This window comes from Emys orbicularis, chromosome 12, assembly GCF_028017835.1.
Source record: "Emys orbicularis isolate rEmyOrb1 chromosome 12, rEmyOrb1.hap1, whole genome shotgun sequence".
NCBI classification, from domain to species: Eukaryota; Metazoa; Chordata; order Testudines; family Emydidae; genus Emys; species Emys orbicularis.
This window is the reverse complement of record NC_088694.1, coordinates 1,105,057-1,117,368: the sequence shown is the minus strand read 5'-3', so window position 1 is coordinate 1,117,368 and position 12,312 is coordinate 1,105,057. Positions and strand designations below refer to the sequence as shown.

The 12,312-nt window shown below is 58.9% G+C and overlaps 1 protein-coding gene across 1 annotated transcript; it reads left to right on the top strand.

Annotated features, from left to right (window-relative positions):
- The first annotated feature begins 5,545 nt into the window (after positions 1 to 5,545).
- On the top strand, positions 5,546 to 10,170 carry WFDC3 (WAP four-disulfide core domain 3). The gene is made up of 5 exons (XM_065413905.1): positions 5,546 to 5,675; positions 6,204 to 6,347; positions 6,756 to 6,899; positions 7,310 to 7,444; positions 9,809 to 10,170. The coding sequence occupies exons 1-4, from the start codon at positions 5,600 to 5,602 to the stop codon at positions 7,441 to 7,443; spliced, it is 498 nt and encodes a 165-aa protein (XP_065269977.1). The 5' UTR covers positions 5,546 to 5,599; the 3' UTR covers position 7,444; positions 9,809 to 10,170.
- The last annotated feature ends 2,142 nt before the right edge of the window (positions 10,171 to 12,312 follow it).

Sequence of the window (12,312 nt, the reverse complement as noted above, 5' to 3'; positions counted from 1 at the left end):
ACCCCCCCCCCCCCCAACATGATCACAAGACAAGCCCTTTGCTTAGGAGACAATTCAGGTTTCCCCTGATAGGAGAGGGAAAATCAGGCTACCTCTCCCTGCCCCCCCCCCAACATGGTGCCTGGACTTGTGTTTGCCAGAGCACATGGACTAAACACATATAATGTTTTCACCCCTCAGCTCACAGAGAGCACAGCAGATGGTTCCAGCCGTCCCTTGGGAGACAATTCCATCCACACCCCCAAGGCAGAGATTGTAGCTATGAAGATTTCCCCTGATCGTTTTCCTCTCCTACCCCCCCACCCCATCCCTTCCCCACTGCCTCTTCCCTTCCACCCCTCACCCCCTAAGAGGCAGTCACCCGGATGCCAGGGAGGGGGAACCAAGCGCACTACATGGCCTGGCCAGGGAGGGCAAGCAGGGACACCACCCCCCACAGGAGACGTGCCTACCCCCCACCCCCCATGCCTGTCCTGGTCCAGCTGCCCGGCAGGGGCTGGTACTCTCAGTCTCTCTGTGCTGCGGGGGTGCCTCTGGCTGAGCCCCCTGCCCCCCACCATGCAGACGGCCATCCCACCAGCAGCCAGGTGCTGGCTCTCACAGACAGCTGGGGGGTTTCCAGTCCCCTCCCCCTCCCCCCCCCCCCGCCACCCTCACCACAAGAAAGACCCCCTTTGAAATACACTGACCAGCTGCTGCTACTGGCTGCCCTTAGTTGGGTGAGAGGTTAGGAGCTGCCGTTGTAGAGCCAGAGAAAGCCCGCCTGCCACAGTGCCCCAAGGAGCAGGTAGGACTGTCACGCCCCACCCCTTCCCCTCAGTCTTCTGGCTGCAGCCCCCACTGCTGCATGTCCCTGGAAGCCGAGCGGTTGGGGATCTTCTTCCTCTCGCTGGTACTGAGGCTCTCAGGAAAAGCTGCTGCTCTTTGTCGAGGAGCAGCAGGTGGGGGAATTGCCTGATGGCAGGGGAGGCCACAGCCATAGTGAACCGCCAGCCAGCCCCAGCCTTGCCAGCCGCTCCGAGCAGCCAGAGGGTGGTCATCAAACCTCAGCCTGGCTGAGCAAAGGGGTGCGGGGCGAGGGGAAATGAAGCAGAGGAGACAGGGCGTGAAGCAGCTACCCCGTCCCCAGCACCGCTTCCAGGTTTGCAAACGCAGCTGCAGTGGGAGTCGCCCTGTAAAAAAACCCACAAGGGCAAGTTAAACCAACATAGGTCTTTTCTCTTGGACTAGTACCTGAGCGAACCAATCAGTCATCCCATACCCACTGCGCTAGGGATGTAAAAACACTTCTTTATTGAAACATTCCCTGCCCCACCATGCTTACATCCCAGACCCAGATCCTGCCAATGATTGGGCACATGTGTAGCAGGGCACCCTGGGTAACTGTACGGTAAAGTTAATGCATTGCCCTCCTGCTGTCTCTGCTTCCCCAGTGGGGCTGCTGTTCCCAGCATCACTCAGTGGGATGCAGTGCTGCATGTGGGTCTATAACAGACACTACTGAGCAGCAGGAGAGTTTTCAGGATGTTGCTGAAATGTGACAGCAAACCCCACCCCCCACTCCAGGGCTGAACAGCCCCGAACACTCAGCAGCCACCATCCCCGCTTCAGGGCTGCAGCACTGATGAATAGCGCTTGAGACGTCCCTGACCCACCCAGGCAAGGCAATGGCTGCTGGATCCAGATAGCCATGTCCTGGCCCTCACCAGTCCTAGCTCTCCTGCGACGCCCCTGCTACCTGTACACTGCCCTCGCCTCAGCACAATGAGCTCCTCGAGAGAGATGAGCTCTGCAGCACGCAGGGAGTCAACAGGAAACCCACCTGCCGGAGTGGGGAGGACCAGTCCCACCCAAGCCCCTGGAGGCTGGGTGATTTCCACCCATGGCTTCCAAGGCCCAGGGCCGGTGCAACCACTAGGCAAACTAGGCGGCCGCCTAGGGCGCCAAGATTTGGGGGCGCCGCCACCAGTCAAGACGCTGGCTGCAGATCGCAGACTGTAGGGAGGTAGGACATATATGATAAGAACCACGCTCCCAATGAATTGCTCTCCGGCCATTTAGAAAGCCAGAGAAGTCCTTTGATTGTGAATCGATAATTGTACAGATATTGCTGTGTTGGTACATTACAGTACTAGCTCCTCTGTTTTGTAGATTGCACAGCAGCCAGAAGGAGAGTGGAGCAGCTTGGGGGGGAGGCAGGGGGGAGTGTAAGACCCCCCCCGCCGGGGCTGAGCTGTGCTGTCAGTGAGGTGCAGCCGGGGCCAGCTTGCACATGGCATGCCCGGAGAGCGGGCTGCAGGATTTGCAGGCAGAAGCGGCTCTGCTGCTCCCTGGGGAGAGAAGGGAGGGATGCCGCGGCTGGCAGCTCTGCGGGCTCTCTTGCGTGGAGGGGCGGCTAAGCCGCTTTAACCCCAGGAGCGCCGCCAGGTTTTCTGCCACCCTACGCGACAGAAGGTCCCGCCCTGAAATGCCACCCCCCACAGAGGCGGCGGAAGGTCCCGCCGCCGAAATACCACCGCGGTCACCGCCCCCCAAATTGTAGCGCCCTAGGGTTGCACCAGCCCTGTTTAACCCACCTCCCTGTGCCCCAGTTTTCTACCCTCCCGACCCTGCTTTGGCGTGAGGGCCGCGCACTCTCTGCCTCACAGTCCTGCCTGCCCCACGCCCCCCTGCCGGAGCGAGAGCCCAGCACTCAACTCCCCAGCCCGGGTGCAGGACGGACTCGTGAAGGCAAAGCAGGCGACACACTCCCATTGCCCTGTTGCAATTGCACTTGGCCTCTGCTGCATGCCAGGGACTGGAGAGGAGAGCGCCCATTTCACCTTGCGGCTCTTTGAATCCTACCCCGCCCGCCGCACCCCGGCCAAACCCAGATTGCGCCCTCTCCCCCCTCCCTTGACAAAGTGGGACTGTTCTTAATGTTTCCTCTGAATACTGGGTGGGTGCCTCAGTTTCCCCTATGCATTTCTTAAGTCTCTAGGGGATGAGGATGTTGCAGAGCAAAGGGCCATTGTGCATAAATGGCCAGCACTCTGTCTCCTGGCAACAAATGGCCAGGGCCCTTCCCCCCCTGCAAGGGGATAGCTAAAGGTGAACAAAGAGATCAGGTGACCTCCTGGCCCGGGAAAGAGACAAAGGCCAGAGAAGGAGGGGCTGGAGGGGGTTTCAGTTGGGAGCTGGCTGGGGCCGGGAAGTGAGGGCAGACGTGGGTGTCTGTCTTACTGCCCCCCAAAATGGACCCGGCTGAGGGGTCCTGTTCTCTGTACCTACAAGCTCTGTTTTAGACCGTGTTCCTGTCATCTAATAAATCTCTGTTTTACTGGCTGGCTAAGAGTCACGTCTGACTGAGTTGGGATGCAGAACCCTGTGGCTTTCCCAGGACCCCGCCTGGGCGGACTCGCTGTGGGAAGCGCATGGAGGGGCAGAGGATGCTGAATGCTCCAGGGTCAGACCCAGGAAGGTGAAGCCGTGTGAGCTTCTTGCCCTGAAGACGGTCTGCTTACAGAGAGGAGACTTCACCAGAGTCCTGACTGGCTTCGTAGGGAGCAGTTCCAGAGCATCACCCGGGGACTCCGTGACACCCCCTCCACACCCAAACCCAGTCTGCTCCCCTTGCATTCCCCAGCCAAACCCGATCCTCCCAGTGACCGAACCCAGTCTGTTTCCCTTCCCCACCAAACCCAGTCCCCCAGTATGACGGAGTATCCGCCATTCTAATTTTATAAAAACAACAGAGAGTCCAGTGGCACCTTAAAGACTAACAGATTTATTTGGGCATAAGCTTTCGTGGGTGAAAAAACCCCACTTCTTCAGATGCATGGAGTGAAAGTTACAGATGCTGGCATTATTATACTGACACATGAGGATAAGGGAGTTACCTCACAAGTGAAGAACCAGTGCTGACAAGGCCAATTTGATCAGGGTGGATGTAGTCCACACCCCATAATAAATGAGGAGGTGTCAATTCCAGGAGAGGCAAAGCTGCTTCTGTAATGAGCCAGACACTCCCAGTCCCTATTCAAGCCCAAATTAATGGTGTTAAATTTGCAAATGAATTTTAGTTCTGCTGTTTCTCTTTGAAGTCTGTTTCTGAAGTTTTTTTGTTCAAGAATAGTGACTTTTAAATCTGTTATAGAATGTCCAGGGAGATTGAAGTGTTCACCTACTGGCTTTTAAATGTTATCATTCCTGATGTCCGATTTGTGTCCATTTATTCTTTTACATAGAGACTGTCCGGTTTGGCCAATGTACATGGCAGAGGAGCACTGCTGGCACATGATGGCATATATCCAGGGCCGGCTCTACTGTTTTTGCTGCCCCAAGCAGCGCGCCGAATTGCCGCCACGGACGGCAGGGGCAGTCCATGTGCCATTAGGGCGGCACGCGCATTTCCGTGACGGTGGCAATGAAGCTGCCGCCGAATTGCCGCCGCGGAAACGCGCGTGCCGCCCTAACAGCACACGGACTGCCCCCGCTGTCCGCGGCGGCAATTTGGCGCACTGCTTGGGGCGGCAAAAACACACGGACTGCCGCCCCTTGCAGATTGCCGCCCCAAGCACCTGCTTGGTATGCTGGTGCCTGAAGCCGGCCCTGCATATATCACATTAGTAGATGTGCAGGTGAACAAGCCCTTGATGGTGTGGCTGATGTGGTTGGGTCCTCTGATGGTGTGTCGCCAGAGTAGATATGGGGTCCAATAACGTGTATTAATTCTAATGAACAATGCCATATTATGCAGTATTCATTTTTGAAAGTTTATAATGAGCGATGCTCCGGGGGAAGGGGGAGCACAAGGTGGAAGTTTTGCCTAGGGCACAAAATATCCTTGCACCAGCCCTGCCAAGGACCCCCCGGCTGGGGGCTCCTGTGCATTAGCCACACCCTGGCCCTGATAAAATCCCCCCCGGGTCCCTGTGCAAGACCCAAACAAACACCAGGCCAGTGGTGAGCCCACGGCAGGCCCAGCCCTGCAAGCCTCAGGCAGGCGCAGAATTTGCCTCCCACGCACGGCCGCATTGGCCTGGCTGGAGTTCCCTCCCCCCCATGCACCGAGTCCAACTATGCATAGGAGCATCCTGTGGAGGATCAGTCAGGATGTTCCTGCTGGGACACTTGGGGGGTGGGAGGGGCTCTGGTCTGAGTTCCCAGGAGTCTGGGCTGGAGTCCTCGTACTCCTGGGAACAGACACATGCTGAACATGCCAGACCCTCCTCTCCTGACGCACGCTCTGCTCCCCGCTCCTGGGCCGTTTTCTCCACCCGTCACTCGGGGCCGGGCTGCTCCACGTGTGAATGGAGCTGCCACCCTCTCTGGGGGAGCCCTGTCCCACACAGCGCAGGCAATAGTTCCCCACAAACGGCTTTGGGCTCTCCACCTTCCAAGGGGATTTCTCAACACCCCAGCCCTGCCCAGAGGGAAGGGACAGGCCCCAGGGGCTATGGCACAAGTTCTGTTGTGAAACGGAGTCAGGAGGAAGTTAGGTCCCTGTTGTTCAACTGTGAGCCAGCCCCTCCCTTTCCCACCCAGCCCGACCTGTGCCAGGGTTTAAATCCCAGCCCGGCTTAGCGCTGGGCACTCAGACCCGGCTCCCGGCAGCACCATGAAGTCAGGGGCCATCTTCCTCCTCCTGGGCCTCCTGGCCCTCTGGGCCCAGCTGCCGCCTGCATCTGCTCAAGGTGAGTAGAGAGAGCAGCTCAGGTCAGCAGAGAGGAGCCGCCTGCCAGCCCAGCCCGGGCAGAGTGGCAGCTTCCCCTCCTGCCCTGCTGTGTTCATAGATACGACGGGAGCCTCCCCTGGGTAAGCAGCTGGTACTCCTGGCCTTGGCCCTGCTAGTGCAGCTGGGCAGAGAGGGGCTCAGGGCCGGGCTCTGTGACTCTCCTCTCCCTGAAAGCCAGCGGGCTCCCCACCTCTTCGGTGCTGCCAGGTGAGTTCTGCTGGCTGCATGCAGGTGATTGGCCCAGAGAACCCAGCAGTTCTCCCCACCTGTTCCAGGCTCGGCAGCAGGCTGGGACCCTCGGCCAGGGTGAAGGGACGAGCGGGGTCCGCACAGCGGGCAGAAGCTCTGGGTACCAGGTCTCTAAGTGTGGAGCAGGAAGCCAGTGGGCAGGGGCCTGTCCTAGGCAGAAGCTGTGCAGGTGGGGACAGAGTCAGGGCAGCTTCAGGACAATACTACTTGACTGCCATGTGCCTGTTCTGCGTTGCAGTGCGACCTGGAGTCTGCCCCAGGCCCCAAGGCCCGGGGGCCTGTGTGGAGAGATGCCGGGGGGACTATTCTTGTCCTCCAGGACGAAAGTGCTGCAGTAATGGGTGTGGCCACGTCTGCATGAAAGCAGTAACCCGACCGACAGGTGAGGTCAGACCCAGGTTCACGTCAGACTCTGCCCTGGACTCGGACGCTCCCGGCACCTTGGGGGGGATGTGCCCCTAACCAAGCAGGGAGGAGGGGTTGGGGTCACTCAGCGAAGGGGCAGGACCCCAGCCCCCGTAACCAGCCCTGGATGATCCCGCTGCCCCAGCCCCCGGGCTCAGAGTCGCTACTCAGACCGGATGTGGTGGTTTCTTTCTTCTCCTCTATGGCAAGCTCCCAGCTCACGAGGCCGGGGCCAGGCCACGGGGTGTCTCTTCATTCCTAGCCCGGCTGCTCACAGCTTGGCTCACACCCACCCTGCGTTCTCACTGGAGCTGGTAGGGTTGAGCTGGTGTCTCCAGAGAATAGATAAGGGATGTGACTGCCAGGAGATTGTTCTGTGCTGCAGGGAGATCCGGCGTTTGTCCAAGGCCAAGTGGCTTCGGCATTTGTGTGGAATTGTGCAGTTCTGATGCGCAGTGCCCCAGGAGACAGAAGTGCTGCAGCAACGGGTGTGGCCACGTCTGCATGAAAGCAGTAACCCGACCGACAGGTGAGGTCAGACCCAGGTTCACGTCAGACTCTGCCCTGGACTCGGACGCTCCCGGCACCTTGGGGGGGGATGTGCCCCTAACCAAGCAGGGAGGAGGGGTTGGGGTCACTCAGCGAAGGGGCAGGACCCCAGCCCCCGTAACCAGCCCTGGATGATCCCGCTGCCCCAGCCCCCGGGCTCAGAGTCGCTACTCAGACCGGATGTGGTGGTTTCTTTCTTCTCCCCTATGGCAAGCTCCCAGCTCACGAGGCCGGGGCCAGGCCACGGGGGTGTCTCTTCATTCCTAGCCCGGCTGCTCACAGCTTGGCTTACACCCACCCTGCGTTCTCACTGGAGCTGGTAGGGTTGAGCTGGTGTCTCCAGAGAATAGATAAGGGGTGTGACTGCCAGGAGATTGTTCTGTGCTGCAGGGAGATCCGGCGTTTGTCCAAGGCCAAGTGGCTTCGGCATTTGTGTGGAATTGTGCAGTTCTGATGCGCAGTGCCCCAGGGGACAGAAGTGCTGCAGCAACGGGTGTGGCCACGTCTGTACAACAGTAATTTGAGGTAAGATTAGGGGAATCGCTGCGCTCGGAGCCCTGCCCCAGGCTCGGACACTGGGGATGTTCCAATCACAGAACACCCCTCCCCCCCCCCCCCAAGTCCACCTTGAGGGCTAATGGACAGTGGGAGGAGTCAGGCTCATTCAGTGAGAAAGCAGGACCTGCCAATTTGCCCAGGGCTCGGTGTCTTAGCTGAAGCCAGAGGTGGATTCCTCTCTCCGGGCTGGGCCCATCAGTGGGCAGTTCCAGGCTGTAGCGTGTTCCTAGTGAGACCAGCTGGGCTCAGCTTGCACCAGCTCTGGGTTCCCCAGGCTGGCAGGCGCTCGCTGCCGCTCGTGCTCTCCCGTGGTGAGCCTGGAATTCAGAGTGTCTCTAATGAGCAGCAACAGCACAGATCAGAGATGAGAAGCAGCTCCAGGGTGCAGCGAGCCCGTCACTCAGCACCTCCACTGACAAGCAGGAAAGGGGGGCACTTTGGGAGTTTTCCGAGGGGTGGTTAGATTTTAAAGCTGAAACCTAACAAACTGGGCTTGCCCATAGGATGTGTGTGATGGGCAGAATTCGCACAGGCTCCAGGGAGCGTTACCTCACTAGCTGAAATTCAGTGTTTAACTTGAGCAGGATTTCTCACACCAGGACACTGGGTTATTCTGAACCACCCGACAATCTGTTGCTTGCCCAGACTGGCAGCAGTTTGCCATCGACAGCTCACCAATCATGTGTGGGCACAAAGTTCTGGGCCTGGGCCCAGCACAAATACAGTCATGCAAGCAATTGTCAGAGCCTAGGCCTGAGGCTCAACAGGTACACCAAAGAACAATGCAAATCACTAAGATTTCTTATTGCATTGACACTTGACTGCCAGTTCGTTAGGATCTAACACACGCCTCACCCGGACGGTGTTTCTCCAAGGACTAAGGATGCACTTGTCTTTAAGGCACTTTTCAGAGTGTGTCCCTGCTATTGGAACGAGTGGGTCCAAAAGGGGCAAGTTTAGAATATCAAAAGCAGTTGCTTAAAGCTGTGGTTCAAACCTCTTAGGCCAGTTTGCTTGGAGCGCAGGCATCCAGCATCAGTTAACATCGACCCAGGTCTCACTTGGGAGCTCAGCTTGTCTGCATGTGAAATGCTCCAGCCGCACAGCTGAGCCGCTGCAGCGCAGACGCTACCTCCACCGAGGGGAGGGGTCTCCCATGGCACAGGGAATCCACCGCCCCGGGAGGCCGTAGCTAGGTCGATGGAGGAATTCTCCCAGCGGCCTGGCGCTGTCTGCACCAGGGTTAGGTCACTTAACGACGCTGCTCAGGGGTGTGGGGTTTTCACACCCGGCACCACGGAGCTGGGTCGACCTGACTTTTGAGTGTAGCCCAGGCTTTAGCAAGAAACCCGCAGTTCCAATGTTACAGACTATAAGAGAAACACGATCTAAATCTCACTTCTTATTCTCTTACCCCGGGGCTGGGAGAAGAGTCCTTCCCACCCAGCTGCTCCAGGCAGCTGTCGGGCCCACTAGGGTTTCTGCAGCTACTTCGAGCCCAGTGGTGACCTCGGCTTAACGCACCCTGACTCCAGGGCTTGTTGGGGGAGGGGAAGCCAGGCCCGCTCTGATGGCCGGTGCCCACTTGCCATCGGGGTGATCAGATTTCAGCTCTCTCCAATTCTCTGCTGCTTCCCTCCGTACCCACGAGATGGCTCTGGTGTAGAACAGATCTCTTCAGTCCTTTTCTCAGCAGGTTTGATTCATTTCAGGGGCTGTAGTTCAGAATTAGCCCACGTTATTCACTGAAATTTCCCCCTTTTTAAGCAATTTCTTTTAATAATTCAAAGTCATACCCTGGTTCGGTGATTAGATCGGTCAGGTTCCTTCGCGAGCGATCCAGTGCCTCTGGCTTCTAGAGTGCAGCCAGCCTCTACCATGAAAACAAGCAACATCCATTAGCCTCTTCTAAATGTGGCAGATGCACTCCAGACACTGTCTGAGTGCAGATTCGCCTTTCGCAATGCAGGGTTTACAATAGAACAAGAGACAATCTACAGAGAGAGAGTTGGATTCAAAGGGCAGACAGGTGTGCGGTGTCTGGGACAAAACAGCTTAGCCTGTTCTATGTGATTTAGAAGGAAAACAATTGTCTGGTTTATAAGCTGGGAGAAAACCTGGGGGTTGTGTTTCTGGGGAGCCCAGGCAGCGAATCCCCAAGGGAACACCACGGACCACACACGGTCACGTCTCCTAACTCAGACCCGCGGGATGGGCGGATACGGCAGCAATGGGCGTGGGACGGAGCAGAACACAGCGTGGGGGCTGGGACCATTCTATCCAACTCAGGCTCATTCGCGTCTCTAACTCATGTCCCCTCCTTCTCTCCAGGGCTTGCGTTCCCTCCCCAGGCCTGGGACCCCTCTGCCGGCCATGGCATCACAACCTGCCTGAGGCCGGGGCCGGGCTGAGGAGTCCTTCCACGACGGATCTGCTACGAGGCCTGGGGAGGATGCTCCATTCCCCAGTCGCTCTTCCCTTCTGGTAGCTTACTCTCCCAAGCACCCCCTGCCCTCCATTAGCTGCTTCGGGGGTGCCCTGCTGAGGGACTGCTTTGTGTCCTGAATTTGGGGCCCCTGGCCAGGGAGCCAAGGGCTGTTGCTGCAGCCTTGGGGTGTGTTCCTCTCTGCCCAGCTCAGGCCGCTGGGCTTTGCGGAGACCCTTTTCTCTCTTAATAAACGTGTGATGCATTAACCCACCTCTGCTTTATCATCCCCGGCTCGCAGCCTTGGTGGTGCCCCGCGCACCTCTCACGGCTCCCAGAACCCCCGTCATGAGACCCCCGGGCTGAGCCAGGCCAGGCCTGTGGTGACGTTCCTGTTTGGACCCGCAGCTCTCAAAGGGAGAAAATTCACTCTGAGAGAAACGTGCTCCAGGGCTGCCCCCGATCTGAGACCAGTCCCAGGGCTTCCCCCCCCCCCCCCCAGCTAACCCAGGGGTCAATCCGACTCCAGTCCCTTGTAGAACAACGGTGTCTCCCACCCTCCTCCTTGTCCTAGGACACAGCAGCAAAGGTGCCGCTCCAGCTCGCCCCCTTGTGGCAGAGGTAGCAATGCAGCAACTCGGTCTCAGATTCCCCCCCGGCCCTTTGGCCTATCCAGCCTTGGAGTCCCTGGCCCTCTGGCCAGGCCACTTCACAGGGGTCAGCCAGTCCAGGGCCACAACGTTATTTACCCAAGTCCAGCAGAGACGCCGAAACAACCAGCCCTTCGGCTGATCACCACCTGATCGCAGGGGGCCTCCACTGTTGCAGACCACCCGGCTGTCTAGCCTCGGTTGGCCCCACACGCCAGGGGTTGGCACGCTCCTCCCCTCGCCCAAGAGCTCAGGCAGGCTCTATGCCCCTTCCTCCTCCCACCCGTGGGCTTCCTCCAATTTTAAATGCTGCACCCAGGCCTAACCGCCCCACCAGTACACCCACAGAGGGGCACCTGAGCTCTTCCAGACCAGGACAGAGTCATATACCCCCTTACGGGCACCCAGCACCAGGGTATCTGGGTGCCCATACAAAGAGAAACCCCTGCAAGCAGCTGGCAGTTCTAAAGACCAAGCCATTCCGTGCCAACGTGCTCACTCCTCCAGCCGGGCATGACGGGACTGCAGTCGCTTGTCTACCCACCCCGCCACCGTGCAGCGTGCAGCAGCGCCTCCTCCCCCGGGCCCCGGAATGGCAGTCAAGGCTGGCTGGGATACTGATGGGACCGCACGCAAGTGAACTGGCAGCTGACGCTAAGCGTGGGGAGCTGCCAGCCCCAACGAGGAGAGAAGCAGGAAACATGGGTGGGACCTGGACAAATGCAGCTAATGCATCCGGGGAAAATAACGCCAACGGCAAACCCGTAACGGGAGGGAGCATGGAGGGCAAACCCGGCCTGCAGCACTGGACGGGCGAGCGCAGGGTGCTGGGGTCTCAGCCTCAGGGCACTTGCCCAGAGGGTTCTCTTCGGGGATGGGTCCAGGCTCATTTGCTGGTGTCCTGCATCGGCCAGTTGGACTCCCCCTCCCCCAGCCAGGGACACCCCGGCCAGCAGCCTCCTGCCTGCTCTCTGCCTCTGGACACAGCCCCACCCGAGAGGCAATACGGGGCTTCCACAAATGCTCAGCAGCTACAGACATTGCCACAGCCGTCCCAATGCCAGGCCAGGGGCTGCCAGGAGCCCCCCACGGGCAGAGAAGCATCTTCCCTCTCGTTCGGCCCATGGGGCTGCTAACTAGGGCTCGGTGCTTGGTCTGAAGAACCAGCCCAGACGCAGCAGATCCCAGGGTCCTGGCAATGACAGAGCAGGTGAGCAAATCCCCCGGGCCCCAGAAGCCCCATCAGCCTGCAGGAGACGTCCCCTCACCAGGCCCAGCAAGAGTCTAAGTGGCCCCTCCAGAGCCAACTGAGCCATGTGCTGAGTCCGGGGCAGGGGGCGAGCTCCGGTCCCTGAGCCAGCCGCGGCTCACACCAAACGGCTCCGGTGCAGGGAAGGGTTAGCAAGATGTTTGCGTCTCGCTACCACTCAGCTGGCTTGGAGGGGCCTGGGACAGGAGCCAATTTAACAGGCTTGTCTTGCCCGTGGAGCAGGGGGCTGGGCACCCTGGAGCACCTGGCTTCTACTCCCCGCTCTGCTCTGCCTCACACAGGGCCTTGGGCAAGGCCCTTCCCCTCTGAGAACATTCCAGGCCAGGGTGACTGCCCAGTGCACTGGCCGTGGCAGGTGCCAACCCCGTGCAATGGCGCCGCATCTCCTCGTTAGTGCTCATAAGGAGCTTTGAACATGAAACGAGCTAATTACTAACGAGGCCTGTGCTCAATCAGCCATTGCTATCTGAGCGTGGGGGTGGCTGGGCTC

Bases quoted from the DNA above. Each gene is read 5' to 3' on its own strand.
- WFDC3 (XM_065413905.1), top strand. From the start codon at position 5,600: ATGAAGTCAGGGGCCATCTTCCTCCTCCTGGGCCTCCTGGCCCTCTGG. The intron at 5,676-6,203 runs GTGAGTAGAGAG...TCTGCGTTGCAG, and splicing joins GCCGCCTGCATCTGCTCAAG to TGCGACCTGGAGTCTGCCCC. The intron at 6,348-6,755 runs GTGAGGTCAGAC...TCTGTGCTGCAG, and splicing joins AGCAGTAACCCGACCGACAG to GGAGATCCGGCGTTTGTCCA.